Below are 17,855 nucleotides of genomic sequence, written 5' to 3' on the forward strand. Positions count from 1 at the left end.
ATACGTGTGCATGTGTCTTTATAGCAGCATAATTTATAATCCTTTGGGTATATACCCAGTAATGGGATGGCTGGGTCATATGGTACATCTAGTTCTAGATCCTTGAGGAATCGCCATACTGTTTTCCGTAATGGTTGAACTAGTTTACAATCCCACCAACAGTGTAAAAGTGTTCCTATTTCTCCACATCCTCTCCAGCACCTGTTGTTTCCTGACTTTTGAATGATCGCCATTCTAACTGGTGTGAGATGGTATCTCATTGTGGTTTTGATTTGCATTTCTCTGATGGCCAGTGATGATGAGCATTTTTTCATGTGTTTGTTGGCTGTATGAATGTCTTCTTTTGAGAAATGTCTATTCATATCCTTTGCCCACTTTTTGATGGGGTTGTTTGTTTTTTTCTTGTAAATTTGTTGGAGTTCTTTGTAGGTTCTGGATATTAGCCCTTTGTCAGATGAGTAGATTGCAAAAATTTTCTCCCATTCTGTAGGTTGCCTGTTCACTCTGATGGTAGTTTCTTTTGCTGTGCAGAAGCTCTTTAGTTTAATGAGATCCCATTTGTCAATTTTGGCTTTTGCTGCCGTTGCTTTTGGTGTTTTAGACATGAAGTCTTTGCCCATGCCTATGTCCTGAATGGTACTACCTAGATTTTCCTCTAGGATTTTTATGGTATTAGGTCTAACATTTAAGTCTCTAATCCATCTTGAATTAATTTTCGTATAAGGAGTAAGGAAAGGATCCAGTTTCAGCTTTCTACTTATGGCTAGCCAATTTTCCCAGCACCATTTATTAAATAGGGAATCCTTTCCCCATTTCTTGTTTCTCTCAGGTTTGTCAAAGATCAGATGGCTGTAGATGTGTGGTATTATTTCTGAGGACTCTGTTCTGTTCCATTGGTCTATATCTCTGTTTTGGTACCAGTACCATGCTGTTTTGGTTACTGTAGCCTTGTAGTATAGTTTGAAGTCAGGTAGCGTGATGCCTCCAGCTTTGTTCTTTTGACTTAGGATTGTCTTGGAGATGCGGGCTCTTTTTTGGTTCCATATGAACTTTAAAGCAGTTTTTTCCAATTCTGTGAAGAAACTCATTGGTAGCTTGATGGGGATGGCATTGAATCTATAAATTACCTTGGGCAGTATGGCCATTTTCACGATATTGATTCTTCCTATCCATGAGCATGGTATGTTCTTCCATTTGTTTGTGTCCTCTTTTATTTCACTGAGCAGTGGTTTGTAGTTCTCCTTGAAGAGGTCCTTTACATCCCTTGTAAGTTGGATTCCTAAGTATTTTATTCTCTTTGAAGCAATTGTGAATGAAAGTTCATTCATGATTTGGCTCTCTGTTTGTCTGTTACTAGTGTATAAGAATGCTTGTGATTTTTGCACATTAATTTTGTATCCTGAGACTTTGCTGAAGTTGCTTATCAGCTTAAGGAGATTTTGGGCTGAGACAATGGGGTTTTCTAAATATACAATCATGTCATCTGCAAAGAGGGACAATTTGACTTCTTCTTTTCCTAACTGAATACCCTTGATTTCTTTCTCTTGCCTGATTGCCCTAGCCAGAACTTCCAACACTATGTTGAATAGGAGTGGTGAGAGAGGGCATCCCTGTCTTGTGCCAGTTTTCAAAGGGAATTTTTCCAGTTTTTGCCCATTCAGTATGATATTGGCTGTGGGTTTGTCATAAATAGCTCTTATTATTTTGAGGTACGTTCCATCAATACCGAATTTATTGAGCGTTTTTAGCATGAAGGGCTGTTGAATTTTGTCAAAAGCCTTTTCTGCATCTATTGAAATAATCATGTGGTTCTTGTCTTTGGTTCTGTTTATATGCTGGATTATGTTTATTGATTTGCGAATGTTGAACCAGCCTTGCATCCCAGGGATGAAGCCCACTTGATCATGGTGGATAAGCTTTTTGATGTGTTGCTGAATCCGGTTTGCCAGTATTTTATTGAGGATTTTTGCATCGATGTTCATCAGGGATATTGGTCTAAAATTCTCTTTTTTTGTTGTATCTCTGCCAGGCTTTGGTATCAGGATGATGTTGGCCTCATAAAATGAGTTAGGGAGGATTCCCTCTTTTTCTATTGATTGGAATAGTTTCAGAAGGAATGGTACCAACTCCTCCTTGTACCTCTGGTAGAATTCAGCTGTGAATCCATCTGGTCCTGGACTTTTTTTGGTTGGTAGGCTATTAATTGTTGCCTCAATTTCAGAGCCTGCTATTGGTCTATTCAGGGATTCAACTTCTTCCTGGTTTAGTCTTGGAAGAGTGTAAGTGTCCAGGAAATTATCCATTTCTTCTAGATTTTCCAGTTTATTTGCGTAGAGGTGTTTATAGTATTCTCTGATGGTAGTTTGTATTTCTGTGGGGTCGGTGGTGATATCCCCTTTTTCATTTTTAATTGCGTCGATTTGATTCTTCTCTCTTTTCTTCTTTATTAGTCTTGCTAGTGGTCTGTCAATTTTGTTGATCTTTTCAAAAAACCAACTCCTGGATTCATTGATTTTTTGGAGGGTTTTTTGTGTCTCTATCTCCTTCAGTTCTGCTCTGATCTTAGTTATTTCTAGCCTTCTGCTAGCTTTCGAATGTGTTTGCTCTTGCTTCTCTAGTTCTTTTAATTGCGATGTTAGAGTGTCAATTTTAGATCTTTCCTGCTTTCTCTTGTGGGCATTTAGTGCTATAAATTTCCCTCTACACACTGCTTTAAATGTGTCCCAGAGATTCTGGTATGTTGTATCTTTGTTCTCATTGGTTTCAAAGAACATCTTTATTTCTGCCTTCATTTCGTTATGTACCCAGTAGTCATTCAGGAGCAGGTTGTTCAGTTTCCATGTAGTTGAGCGGTTTTGATTGAGTTTCTTAGTCCTGAGTTCTAGTTTGATTGCACTGTGGTCTGAGAGACAGTTTGTTATAATTTCTGTTCTTGTACATTTGCTGAGGAGTGCTTTACTTCCAATTACGTGGTCAATTTTGGAATAAGTACGATGTGGTGCTGAGAAGAATGTATATTCTGTTGATTTGGGGTGGAGAGTTCTATAGATGTCTATTAGGTCTGCTTGCTGCAGAGATGAGTTCAATTCCTGGATATCCTTGTTAACTTTCTGTCTCGTTGATCTGTCTAATGTTGACAATGGAGTGTTGAAGTCTCCCATTATTATTGTATGGGAGTCTAAGTCTCTTTGTAAGTCTCTAAGGACTTGCTTTATGAATCTGGGTGCTCCTGTATTGGGTGCATATATATTTAGGATAGTTAGCTCTTCCTGTTGAATTGATCCCTTTACCATTATGTAATGGCCTTCTTTGTCTCTTTTGATCTTTGATGGTTTAAAGTCTGTTTTATCAGAGACTAGTATTGCAACCCCCGCTTTTTTTTGTTCTCCATTTGCTTGGTAAATCTTCCTCCATCCCTTTATTTTGAGCCTATGTATGTCTCTGCGTGTGAGATGGGTCTCCTGAATACAGCAGACTGATGGGTCTTGACTCTTTATCCAGTTTGCCAGTCTGTGTCTCTTAATTGGAGCATTTAGTCCATTTACATTTAAGGTTAAGATTGTTATGTGTGAACTTGATCCTGCCATTATGATATTAACTGGTTATTTTGCTCATTAGTTGATGCAGTTTCTTCCTAGCCTCGATGGTCTTTACATTTTGGCATGTTTTTGCAATGGCTGGTACCGGTTGTTCCTTTCCATGTTGAGTGCTTCCTTCAGGGTCTCTTGTAAGGCAGGCCTAGTGGTGACAAAATCTCTAAGCATTTGCTTATCTGTAAAGGATTTTATTTCTCCTTCACTTATGAAACTTAGTTTGGCTGGATATGAAATTCTGGGTTTAAAATTCTTTTCTTTAAGAATGTTGAATATTGGCCCCCACTCTCTTCTGGCTTGGAGAGTTTCTGCCGAGAGATCTGCTGTGAGTCTGATGGGCTTCCCTTTGTGGGTAACCCGACCTTTCTCTCTGGCTGCCCTTAAGATTTTTTCCTTCATTTCAACTTTGGTGAATCTGGCAATTATGTGTCTTGGAGTTGCTCTTCTCGAGGAGTATCTTTGTGGCGTTCTCTGTATTTCCTGGATTTGAATGTTGGCCTGCCCTACTAGGTTGGGGAAGTTCTCCTGGATGATATCCTGAAGAGTGTTTTCCAACTTGGTTCCATTTTCCCCCTCACTTTCAGGCACCCCAATCAGACGTAGATTTGGTCTTTTTACATAATCCCATACTTCTTGCAGGCTTTGTTCATTTCTTTTTCTTCTTTTTTCTTTTGGTTTCTCTTCTCGCTTCATTTCATTCATTTGATCCTCAATTGCTGATACTCTTTCTTCCAGTTGATCGAGTCGGTTACTGAAGCTTGTGCATTTGTCACGTATTTCTCGTGTCATGGTTTTCATCTCTTTCATTTCGTTTATGACCTTCTCTGCATTAATTAGTCTAGCCGTCAATTCTTCCACTTTTTTTTCAAGATTTTTAGTTTCTTTGCGCTGGGTACGTAATTCCTCCTTTAGCTCTGAGAAATTTGATGGACTGAAGCCTTCTTCTCTCATCTCGTCAAAGTCATTCTCCGTCCAGCTTTGATCCGTTGCTGGCGATAAGCTGCGCTCCTTTGCCGGGGGAGATGCGCTCTTGTTTTTTGAATTTCCAGCTTTTCTGCCCTGCTTTTTCCCCATCTTTGTGGTTTTATCTGCCTCTGGTCTTTGATGATGGTGATGTACTGATGGGGTTTTGGTGTAGGTGTCCTTCCTGTTTGATAGTTTTCCTTCTAACAGTCAGGACCCTCAGCTGTAGGTCTGTTGGAGATTGCTTGAGGTCCACTCCAGACCCTGTTTGCCTGGGTAACCACAGCAGAGGCTCAGTTGAAAATGCCGAAATCACCGGTCTTCTGTGTCGCTGGCGCTGGGAGTTGAAGACTGGAGCTGCTCCTATTCGGCCATCTTGCTCCGCCCCCCAAGTAGGTGAAATTCTATAAATATTAGATCTCATCTATACTCTTTTCCCATGACCTACATAGTATTACTAATTGTCTCATTTATACAGTTACATATAAATTCTGTCCTATCCTTGATTGGCTAAAAAATTGCACAAACAAGTTAAAAAGAACTGAAGAACATATGAACAGTGTCATAATTAGATATCCATATTTCTCAAATTTTATCCTTCATATTTGCTTGATGTTTTAAATTTTACTATCTAATCATTGTTTACTTTAGATTTTAAGATTTAAATCTTAAAATTTACATAGTACAATTTTTGTTTTGTTACAAAGAAGTGCTTTTGCTTATTGTTAAAGTTATGTTTCTGTGTGCAAAATAGACATATTTTTTTGGTGTGCAGAAGGCATTGCATCAAGGCCTGTTTTTATTTGATGTACTACTACACAACCCTTGCTCCAGTCAGCTAAGGCTAGGGAGAAAGTTGCCTAAGGCTGCACCTTTAATAGGACTTGTGGGCCTGGCAGTATTCCTTAGAAGGTACTGTGATTTGGTTGTCTGGTATATCTGGGATATAGTCTCTAGGGGTCAGTGCAAGTGAAGTTTTGTTGTCATTGGTTTGTTAGGAGAACTGACAAACAGAAAGGAATAGCATCAACATCAACAAAAAGTACATCCACACCAAAACCCCATCTGTAGGTCACCATCATCAAAGCCCAAAGGTAGATATAAACCACAAAGATGGGGAGAAACCAGAGCAGAAAAGCTGAAAATTCTAAAAACCAGAGTGCCTCTTCTCCTCCAAAGGATCGCAGCTCCTCGCCAGCAACAGAACAAAGCTGGACGGAGAATGACTTTGATGAGTTGACAGAAGTAGGCTTCAGAAGGTCGGTAATAACAAACTTCTCCGAGCTAAAATGTGGGCTCATGTTCTCTAGGATATTCCTGAGGTCTGATATATGTACATATGTATTTATATATGCAATATCAGAACGAAAAATGCATTTATATGTTTATGTTGTTCATGGAGAGGAAGCTTTTTGAGAGATATTGTCTGGGATTTTTTTTTTCTCATTTTTTACACTGAGTTTTATTAAAAGTATATATGTACGTAGTTTGAACAAGTAAACAGTTGTGTGCATTGTTATTAAAAAAGATAAGTACTTTGCCCATTTCCTCATTTCTTTTTTTTCTTTTTTTTTTATTATACTTTTATAATATAACTCTAGAGTACATGTGCACAACATGCAGGTTTGTTACATATGTATACATGTGCTATGTTGGTGTGCTGCACCCATCAACTCATCAGCACCTATCAACTCGTCATTTACATCAGATATAACTCCCAATGCCATCTCTCCCCACTCCCCGCTCCCCACAATAGGCCCCAGTGTGTGATGTTCCCCTTCCCATGTCCAAGTGATCTCATTGTTCAATTCCCACCTATGAGTGAGAACATGCGGTGTTTGGTTTTCTGTTCTTGCGATAGTTTGCTGAGAATGATGGTTTCCAGCTGCATCCATGTCCCTACAAAGGACAAAAACTCATCCTTTTTTTATGGCTGCATAGCATTCCATGGTGTATATGTGCCACATTTTCTTAATCCAGTCTGTCACTGATGGACATTTGGGTTGATTCCGAGTCTTTGCTATTGTGAATAGTGCCGCAATAAACATACGTGTGTGCATGTGTCTTTATAGCAGCATGATTTATAATCCTTTGGGTATATACCTGGTAATGGGATGGCTGGGTCATATAGTATTTCTAGTTCTAGATCCTTGAGGAATCACCACACTGTTTTCCACAATGGTTGAACTAGTTTACAATCCCACCAACAGTGTAAAAGTGTTCCTATTTCTCCACATCCTCTCCAGCACCTGTTGTTTCCTGACTTTTTAATGATCGCCATTCTAACTGGTGTGAGATGGTATCTCATTGTGGTTTTGATTTGCATTTCTCTGATGGCCAGTGGTGATGAGCATTTTTTCATGTGTCTGTTGGCTGTATGAATGTCTTCTTTTGAGAAATGTCTGTTCATATCCTTTGCCCACTTTTTGATGGGATTGTTTTTTTCTTGTGAATTTGTTTGAGTTCTTTGTAGGTTCTGAATATTAGCCCTTTGTCAGATGAGTAGATTGCAAAAATTTTCTCCCATTCTGTAGGTTGCCTGTTCACTCTGATGGTAGTTTCATTTGCTGTGCAGAAGCTCTTTAGTTTAATTAGATCCCATTTGTCAATTTTGGCTTTTGTTGCCGTTGCTTTTGGTGTTTTAGACATGAAGTCCTTGTCCATGCCTATGTCCTGAATGGTATTACCTAGGTTTTCTTCTAGGGTTTTTATGGTTTTAGGTCTAACATTTAAGTCTCTAATCCATCTTGAATTAATTTTCGTATAAAGAGTAAGGAAAGGATCCAGTTTCAGCTTTCTACTAATGGCTAGCCAATTTTCCCAGCACCATTTGTTAAATAGGGAATCCTTTCCCCGTTTCTTGTTTTTGTCAGGTTCGTCAAAGATCAGATGGCTGTAGATGTGTGGTATTATTTCTGAGGCCTCTGTTCTGTTCCATTGGTCTATATCTCTGTTTTGGTACCAGTACTATGCTGTTTTGGTTACTGTAGCCTTGTAGTATAGTTTGAAGTCATGTAGCGTGATGCCTCCAGCTTTGTTCTTTTGACTTAGGATTGTCTTGGCAATGCGGGCTCTTTTTTGGTTCCATATTAACTTTAAAGCAGTTTTTTCCAATTCTGTGAAGAAAGTCATTGGTAGCTTGATGGGGGTGGCATTGAATCTATAAATTACCTTGGGCAGTATGGTCCATTTCCTCCTTTCTTCTTCCTCAAAAGCAACTATTTGAATTCTTTTATATTTTGGTGTTAATACTCATATTTCCAAGTAACATGCTAATAGTATTCCTTCTTAATTAAAACAAAATTAGGCATTTTTATTGATTTTCCACTAGGAAGGATGAGGATTTATTCCTCTTGCTACTGCTGCCACCACTACACATGCACTCTTTCCACCCCGTCCTCTCTTTATAGTTATATTATAATTTTGCTGAGATCTATATTAAGCATTTATGTTGTTATGACTATATAAACATTAATCACAACTGATCCATGAGTAAACTATGATTACTTTTCCTTCTATGTATGGCTTTTTGTTTTATCTGGAGTTATATTGATTTTTCATTTGCTAGGTATTCTATTTATCTAATTATGAGTAATTCATCTCCATCAGGGAATCTAAGCCTTAGTCAGAGATTTAATGGTAGTCTTTGTTAATAACAGTTAACAACTACAAAAGAATCAATAGTGTGCCTAAGGTTCTAGATAGAAAAGACTTTTGGTCAAATTTTATGTTTTGAATGTTGACATACATATAACATATGCACATATGCATATGTACATTTAAACATAGATATGTAAGTATACATACAAATGTGTATACGTATACCACAAACATTCACACAGTTACACATATATGTAATGACCACCATCATCTTGAAGAGAAATGTGCTTGTCTACTTGTTCATTTTAATTATTACATAATTTAATTTATAATATCCCTCTGGGTTCTATGTTTTTGTTAAATTGCTTGTTAACATTAACTTTAGTCTTTGTATTAGTTTCTGGTGACTGCTGCACATTAGTTCAAAGTTAATGACTTAAAAAATTACAGAAATTTATTATCTCTCAGTTCTGGAGGCCAGAAGTCCAGAATCAGCTTCACTAAACCAAAATGAAGGTGTCATCAGGGCTGTGCTCCATCCTCAGGTTCTAGGGGAAAGTTTGTTTTTTGACAATTCCAGCTTTTGGTGTCTGCTGGCATTCCTTTTCTTACGGCTACATCACATAAATCTCTGCATGCCATTTTCACATCACCTTCTCTTCTGTATGTTGAATCTCCCTCTACTTCTCTCGTAAGGACACTTTTGATGGCATTTAGGACCCATATGGATAATCCAGGATTATCTTCTCAACGTCCTTAAGATCTCAAGATCCTTAACTTAATCACATTTGCAAAGGCCATTTTTTCTTATAAAGTAATATTTACAGGTTCTAGGGATTAACACCTGGTATCTTTGGGTGGCCATTATTCACCCTATGACAGTCCTCAAAGCATGTCATGGAAAAAGCCTTTCCAAGATTGAGGCTTGGTGAAGGGTTATGGTAACTGTAGAGAAACGGAAGAAAAATAGTGTATATTCTAGCTGCTGAACCAGTTGAAATATCCTGCTTAAGGGCCTATAATCAATGTGACTCTAATAGAGATTTGGATTTGATGGGAAATGAAAATTCCAAGCCCGTATTTCAAATTTATTACAATGGGGATTTTTGAATCCTTGGTCACATGGTGCAGGGCAATAACACCTACCTTAAGTGGCAATGAATAAAACAGACATAGTCATGGGGCTATTTTTTTTGATAATTTCAGCTACACATATCTCTTTTTGCATTGTGAACAACTCTATCTTGATTCTCTTTGGCCGCTCGGCAGCTGACCAAATCTATAAGCCTTCCTCTTGGCAAAACAAAGAGTAGTATATTTCAAGCTGATTTCTCTGGGTAGAGGTATAGACCCCTAGAAACAAGTATAAATAGAGGTGATGTGCTGTAAAAACTCCGGGCTGGTAGGGTGTTTTCATCGTTAGGTAATTATTAGCAAAAGCCATAAAGTTCATTTTATTTTTTTTTTTAGACAGAGTCTTGCTCTGTCATCCAGGTTAGAGTGTAATGGTGCAATCTCGGCTCACTTCTGCCTTGATCTCCAGGCTCAAGCAATCCTCCCACCTCTCGCACCTTAGCCTCTTGAGTTACGGACTACAGGCGTGTCTGTAACCACAGCAATTTTTTTTTTGTATTTTCTGTGGAGAAGTCATAGTCATCATTTCTCTTCAAGGGAGAATTGATATTATTAAACTTTCAGTGAATGGGTTAGTAGTGGTCTTGGCTTTGCCATAATTTTACTGACTGGTACAAAATATACTTTTCCTCCATGTGATACAGTGCTTATCTTTATTTTTTTATTTGTATTTTTATTTATTTATTTTTGAGATGGACTCTCTCTCTGTTGCTCAGGCTGGAGTACAGTGGCATGATCTCGTCTCACTGCAGCCTCTGCCTCTTGGGTTCAAGCAATTCTCTCTCCTCAGCCTCCTGAGTAGCTGGGATTACAGGTGCATGCCACCACACCTGGCTAATTTTTGTATTTTTAGTAGAGATGGGGTTTCACCGCATTGGCCAGGCTGGTCTCGATCTCAAACTCCTGACCTCAGGTGATCCGCCCGCCTCGGCCTCCCAAAGTGCTGGGATTACAGGTGTGAGCCACTGTGCCCGGCCTACAGTGCTTATCTTAAAAATGATATATATTTTATTTCTTTGTTTCCCTAATGAGATATTCTTTGCAAATTTGTGAGATATAAAATAGGCTGTGCCTCTCTGAAAAATAAATAAAAATAGCTGCATACTGAAATTACTAGAGATAAGGAATGAACACGAAATCAACATTTAATATTAGTAGTCATTTATTAGGTGTTACTTAAAGTAGTTGAAACAAATTGGTTCTTTTGAGATGTTTGAATTTGTGTTCTAAGTTAATTTAGGAAGGCTTCTTGGAGGAAGAGGAAGGGAGGTTCAAGAAAAGACTTTAAGTAGCTATATATAGTCTTCAAATGTTGAGGGTGGAGAAGGGAGTCATGTAAATTGGGGATAAAAGGACTTTAAGGAAACTAGGAATAGAGTCTCCTAGCAAGCAGTGATGAAAGCAATTAAGCATATATGGAGCACTTGAAGAAATAACTCCTTATTGAAAAAGGTGGATAGAAGGTAAGGAATGTGTCTGGTCAGTGATCTCCAAGTGTATTAATTCAGACTTTAGGTTCTCATATTTTTGTGTACATGCTTTATATAAAGTATACATAATTTCTTAAAGAACGGTTTGAGTAACTGCCCTTAAACCAAGTTACGATCTCTAGAATAATGACAATAATATTGTACCACACTATCAGCAGATCAAAGTCTCCTTTGCAAGTAGTCTTGTTGTCTTAGATCTGACATGTTTTAAATAATAGGGACCTGTTTTCCTGTTGGCATACTTGGCGCATTTGGTATTAACTTACCCTGCTTTTGTTTGCTTTTTTCCCCTTTTCCCTGGCAGCTTAGTCAAACTATGAAACAGGCACGTCACCGGCTAGCATCCTTTAAAACTGTGAGTGAAAAAAAGGGATCAGTGTTTCCAGATGATGGAAGGAAAAGCTTTCCCACCCGAGAGGTAAATTAATTTCTAATACATGATTTAAAAAAAAAAATACAGGTAAAAAATACAGATAAAGATTTACTTATATCTCAGCATAATTTAGAACTGTAAAATAATTGGAAATAGCCTTAAATACCCAATAGTAGGGGATGCTTGAGTAAATTTTGACATATCCATATGCAGTCTTTCTAAAAATATAATTTTCAAAGAATATCTGAAGATAAGGGAAAGTGTCTGTGATATAAAGTTAAGAAAAAAGTTGGATACGAAATTAAGAATGAGATGATCTTAAGGAAAATATATGTATATATATTCAACAAATACTTATGGAATGTCTGTGATTGCCAGCATGGTTCTAGAAACAGGACTAATAGTGGTGAAAAGATAGACAAAGATCCCTCAAGGAGCTTCTGTGCTAGTAGGGAAGCATATAATCAACAAGCAAATAAATATAGAATATAATTTCAAGTGATAAGTGCTATGAAGAGAAATGCAGCAAAATAAAAAGATGAAAAGACTTCTGTGTGCATAGACAAAAGCCTAGGTAGAAATGGCACAAGAGGTTAATACTGATTATTTCTGGGTAGTAGTATTACAGGTGATTTTCTTCTGTTTTTTATTTTTAAAAATTGTCATAAAGTATGTTACTTTCTAATCAGGACAAAAATTGATACTATTAATTTTTAAAAAGAAAAATTCTTTTGATTCAAAACTTAAGTGAGAGTGTAGAGCTAGGCTTAGGAGGATATTTAAGTCTACACTTATGAAATGACATTGTTTTGGTGCCTACCTCAGAATTCACAAATTTGGTTCCTAAATTTATGTGTTTTCCTGTGTGTACTTAGTTTTGGCATTAATTTCAATGTTTGATAGGCAGCATCTAGTAAAATAGACCATTAATTTATTTTTTAATTATTTTTTTGCCATCATCAACTGCCTCATTTAGTTCTTTCCCAGTTTTACTTCCTAATTAGTATACTCTTATATTTTCCTGGAATATACATATAATATATAAATATACTTATATGTGACATATATATTTTATATATATATAATTTTTGTATTTTTTTGTGTATCTTGACACAACCATCAAAAATGTTTGTCTCATATGTGTTGGGAATTGGTTGAATACTAAACTGTAATGTTTTTCTCTTTAATTATAACTAAGAAATTTATAGTTAAATTTAAAAAACAAGTGGGCATAGATATGTGTCCACATATGGCAACATATCCCACATGCGTTCAGTATGGTTGTCTTTTTCTGGCATTGCCTCATGGCTCCCCAGATAGAGTTTCTTTTGTACCTCAATTATTTTCAGATGTTGGTTTTGTGACAGTTTTCATACCTCTTGTGGTTTGGCAGTACAATGGTTTGGGCCATTAGACTGACTCCAGGGTTCTGTTAGATGAGGTGATTAGACACTTTCTACTAAATGAAAAAAAAAAAATAGTTATCAGATCTTAGAAATGGTCATTTATATTGTTTGGAAACATGCTCAGACCTTTCAACTGGTGTTTTTCCAGAAGGTGTACTATATTCACAGTTCTGACTGAAATAATTATCCAGTAGACAGGAGGATTAAGTCTGAGATAACATCTTTGTATAAACCAGTTTTATACGTCAGAGGTGCCATTTAAGTGTAATTCTTTATTGTTATGGTGATAAGGATGAATTCAGGCTACCTACTTGCTTTCAAGGAATGCATATATGTTTTTCAGGTAAAAATATGAAAAACAAATCTACTCAATACAATTGGGAATGATCTAAGAAATTGGGGAAATTTTTCTTATTACTTGTATCAAGTCTTTCCCTCAAATCTCAACAATTTTCTACCCTCTTAGTTGTGTGAAGTGGGAATTTGCAAGTCAGAAAGAACAATCTATGATTGGGTTGAACCCTGGTTTTATTTCCTTGTTAGTTTTAGTGACATTAGAACCTGTCTGGTTGTTATTGATCCGGATTTGGAGATACAAGTAGAACACATACTTGCTTGTACTCTGTCAGGTCGCCAAGACTAAAATCATGAGTCTTCTGAAATTGTTACTGGCTAGAATAGGTGCCAGTTGTCATTTATAAAGTTATTATATTCTCCTGTTTCATTCCATATGTTTTTATATGTGACTGCTTTGTTTGTACAGATGACATAGAACTCATGTTTTTTCCCTTTGTTGACTACCAAAACCTACTAAGATAATTTTAGATCTTTCACAGAAACTCAACTTAGTCTCATGAATATGTTGCTTCCTCTAGACCTATTTATATTTGTAGTAATTTTTTTTTTTCCAGAAAGTGCTTTCTAGGAAACCAGCATCCACTGGGATAAATACAGGAGTAAAAGGAGAGTTGCCCATTAAGGTTCATCAAGGTCTTTTAGCTGCTGTACCTTACCAGAATTATATGGAAAATCAGGTAGGGAAATATAAAAAGTAGAGGGGAAAGATACTGGCTTATTAGAACTATCCACAGCTAACTAAGGATAGGATAAAGGGTTAAGATGTCCAATATATTTTTTAATGGACTTTATTGAGATATAATTCATATACCATACAATTCACCCATTTAAAGCAATTGATTTTCAGTACACACAGTTTGCACAGGGTTGTGCAGCTGTTACCACAATCTAATTTAGAGCATTTTATTTTTAATTTTTTAATTAATTTTTAAAAATAACTTTTATTTTAGGTTGAAAGGTACATGTGTAGATTTGTTATATGGGTACATTGCATGTTGCAGGGGTTTGGTGTACAGATTACTTTGTCACGTGACATTACCTAATAGGTAGTTTTCCCATCCTCACCCTCCTTTCACCCTCCACCCTCAAGTACGCCCTGATGTCTGTTGTTTCCTTCTTTGTGTTCATATGTACTGAATGTTTAGCTCCCACTTATAAGTTAGAACATGTGGTATTTTGGTGTTCTGTACATGAATTAGTTTGCTTAGGATATTGGCCTCTAGTTTCATCCATGTTGCTGCAAAAGACATGATCTCATTCATTTTTATGGCTGCATAGTATTCCATGGTGTATATGTACCACATTTTCTTTATCCAATATACCATTGATGGGCATTTAGGTTAATTCTGTGTCTTTACTATTGTTAATAGTGCTGCAGTGAACATATGTGTGCATGTATCTTTAAGGCAGAGCGATTTATTTTCCTCTGGATATATACCAGATAATGGGATTGTTGGGTTGAATGCTAATTCTGTTTTAAGTTCTTTGAAAAATCACCAAACTGCTTTCCACAGTGGCTGAACTAATTTACATTCCCCTTAGTGGTGTATGAGCTTTCCTTTTTGTCCACAACCTTGCCAGCATCTGTAATCTTTTGGCTTTTTCTGACTGGTGTGAGATTTTGTGATTTTGATTTGCATTTCTCTAATGATTAGTGGTGATGAGCGTTTTTTCACATGCATTGGCCATGTGTATGTCTTCTTTTGAAGTGTCTGTTAATATCCTTTGCCCTCTTGTATGGAGTTGTTTTTTGCTTGTAAATTTGTTTAATTCCATGTAGATTCTGGATATCAGACCTTTCTTTGATGCATATTTTCTCCCATTCTGTAGGTTGTCTGTTTACTCTGTTGATGGTTGCTTTTGCTGTGCAGAAGCTTTAGTTTAATTAGATCCCGTGTGTCATTTTTTTTTTTTTTTTGCAGTTGCTTTTGGCATCTTCATCATGAAATCTTTGCCTGTTTCTATGTCCAGATTGATATTTCCTATGTTATCTTCTAGTGTTTTTTACGCTTTTAGGTTTTACGTTTAAGTCTTTAATTCATCCTGAGTTGATTTTTATATATGGCATAAGGAATCAGTCCAGTTTCAATCTTCTGCATATAGCTAGCCAAATATATCCCAGCACCACTGAATTGGGAGTCCTTTCCCCATTGCTTGTTTTTGTCAGTTTTGTTGACGATCAGATTGTTGTAGGTGTGCAGCATTATTTCTGGGCTCTCTATCTGTCCCATTGGTCCATGTATCTGTTTTTGTACTGATATCATGTTGTTTTGGTTACTGTAGCCTTGTAGTGTAGTTTGAAGTAGGGTAATGTGATTCCTCCAGGTTTGTTCTTTTTCTTAGAATTGCCTTGGCAATTCAGGCTCTTTTTTGTTTTCATATGAATTTTTAAATAGTTTTTTTCTAATTCTGTGAAGAATGTCATTGGTAGTTTGATAGGAATAGCATTGAATCTGTATGCTGCTTTGGGCAGTATGGCCATTTTAACGATATTGATTCTTTTTATCCATGAGCATGGAATGTTTTTCCATTTGTGTCATCTCTGATTTCTTTTAGCATTGTTTTTAAATTGTTATTATAGAGGTCTTTCACCTCCTTAGTTAGCTGTATTCCTAGGTATTTTATTCTTTTGTGACTATTGTGAATGGGATTGCATACTTGATTTGGCTCTTAGCTTGGATATTGTTGGTGTATAGGAATGCTACTGATTTTCTATCCTGAAACTTTGCTGAAGTTGTTTGTCAGAGCTTTGGGCAGAGACTATGGGGATTTCTAGGTATAGAATCATATCTTCTGCGAACAGGGATAGTTTGACTTCCTCTCTTCCTACTTGGATGTCATTTTTTTCTTTCTCTTGCCTGATTGCTCTGGCTTATGTTGAATAGGAATGGTGAGTGAGGACATCTTTGTCTTGTTCTGGTTTTCAAGGGGAATGCTTCCAGTTTTGCCTATTCAGTATGATGTTGGCTCTGGGTTTTTGTTACAGATGTCTATTATTATTTTGAAGTATATTCCTTCGGTGCCTTATTTGTTGAGGGCTTTTAACATGAAAGGCTGTTGAATTTTGTGAAAGCCTTTTCTGCATCTGTTGAGATCATTCTGTGGTTTTTGTTTTTAGTTCTGTTTATGTGGTGAATCACAATTAATCATTTGTGTATGTTGAACCAACCTTGCATCCCAGGGATAGCTTTATTATGGTGGATTAGCTTTTGGATGCACTGCTGGATTTGGTTTGCTAGTATTTTGTTGAGGATTTTTGCATCTATGTTTATCAAGAATATTGGCCTGAAGTTTTTGTTGTTGTTGTTGTTGTTGTGTCTCTGCCAGGTTTTGGTATCAGGATGATGCTGGCCTTGTAGAATAAGTTAGGGAGGAGTTCCTCCTCCTCAATCTTTTGGAATAGTTTCAGTAGAAATGGTACCAGCTCTTCTTTATAACATCTGGTAGAATTCAGCTATGAATGTGTCCATTCCTAGGCTTTTTCTGGTTGGTAGGCTTTTTATTACTAATTCATTTTAAAAACTTGTCATTGGTCTAGTCAGGGATTCAGTGTTTTCCTGGTTCAATCTTGGGAGGTTGTATGTTTCCAGATATTTAGCCATTTCTTCCAGATTTTCTAGCTTGTGTGTATAGAGGTGTTCATCATAGTCTCCGAGGGTTTTTTTTGTATTTCTGTGGGGCCAGTGGTAATGTCCCCTGTGTCATTTCCGATTGTGTTTATTTGGATATTCTCTCTCTTTTTAATTAGTATAGCTAGTGCTCTATCTTATTACTTCTTTCAAAGGACCATTTCCTGGATTAATTGATTTCTTGTGTGTTTTTTGTTTCTCAGTTTTTATCAGTTCAGCTCTGATTTTGGTTATTTCATGTCTTCTACTAGCTTTGGAGTTGGTTTGCTCTTGTTTCTCTAGTTCTAGTTTGATGTTAGGTTGTTAATTTGAGACCTTTCTAACTTTTTGATATGGATGTTTAAAACTATGAACTTCCCTCTTAACACTGCCTTGGCTGTGTCCCACAGATTCTGGTATGTTGTATCTTTTTCCTCATTAGTTTCAAAGAATTTCTTGATTTCTGCCTTAATTTCATTATTTACCTGGAAGCCATTCAGGATCTGGTTGTTTAATTTCCATATAACTGTATGGTTTTGAGTGATTTTCTTAGCACTGATTCCTATTTTTATTGCATTGTGATCTGAAAGTGTGGTTGATTTTTGTTTTTTTTTTTTTAAATTTGCCGAGGATTGTTTTATGGCTGATTGTGTAGTTGATTTTAGAGTATGTGCCATGTGCAGATAAGAATGTATATTCTGTTACTTTGGGGTGGAGAGTTTTGTAGATATCTATAAGGTCCATTTGGTCAAGTGTTGAGCTCAGGTCCTGAATATCTTTGTTAGTTTTCTGCCTCAACGATCTCTTTTTCTTTTGGAGATGGAGTCTTGCTTTGTCACCCAGGTTGGAGTGTAGTGGCATGATCTTGGCTCACTGAAACCTCCGCCTCCTGGGTTCAAGCAATTCTCCTGCCTCAGCCTCCTGAGTAGTTGGGACTACAGGCACCCACTACCATGCCTGGCTAATTTTTGTATTTTTAGTAGAGATGGGGTTTTACCATATTGGCCAGGCTGGCCTTGAACTCAGTGATCTCTTTAATACTGTCAGGGGGCTGTTGAAATCTCCCACTGTTATTGTGTGGTTATCTCAGTCTCTCTCTCTTTTTTTTTTTTTTGAGACAGGGTCTCACTCTGTCGTCCAGGCAGGAGTGCAATGGCATGATCTCAGCTCACTGCAGTCTCCACCTCCTGGGTTCAAGTGATACTCCCACCTCAGCCGCCTGAATAACTGGGACTACAGGTGCACACCATCATGCCTGGCTAATTTTTGTATTCTTCGGTAGAGATGGGGTTTCTCCATGTTGACCAGGCTGGTTTTGAACTCCTCATCTG

The 17,855-nt window shown here is 37.1% G+C and overlaps 1 protein-coding gene across 1 annotated transcript in view; it reads left to right on the forward strand.

Moving 5' to 3' along the window:
- Positions 1-17,855, forward strand: part of CCDC15 (coiled-coil domain containing 15) — a 104,145-nt gene that overhangs the window by 17,148 nt on the left and 69,142 nt on the right. The window contains exons 5-6 of the mRNA XM_025357338.1: positions 11,085-11,198; positions 13,471-13,593. Of these exons, the coding sequence (XP_025213123.1) occupies positions 11,085-11,198; positions 13,471-13,593 (237 nt within the window). The remainder of the gene's footprint in view (positions 1-11,084; positions 11,199-13,470; positions 13,594-17,855) is intronic.

Source organism: Theropithecus gelada, chromosome 14 (assembly GCF_003255815.1).
Source record: "Theropithecus gelada isolate Dixy chromosome 14, Tgel_1.0, whole genome shotgun sequence".
NCBI lineage: Eukaryota > Metazoa > Chordata > Mammalia > Primates > Cercopithecidae > Theropithecus > Theropithecus gelada.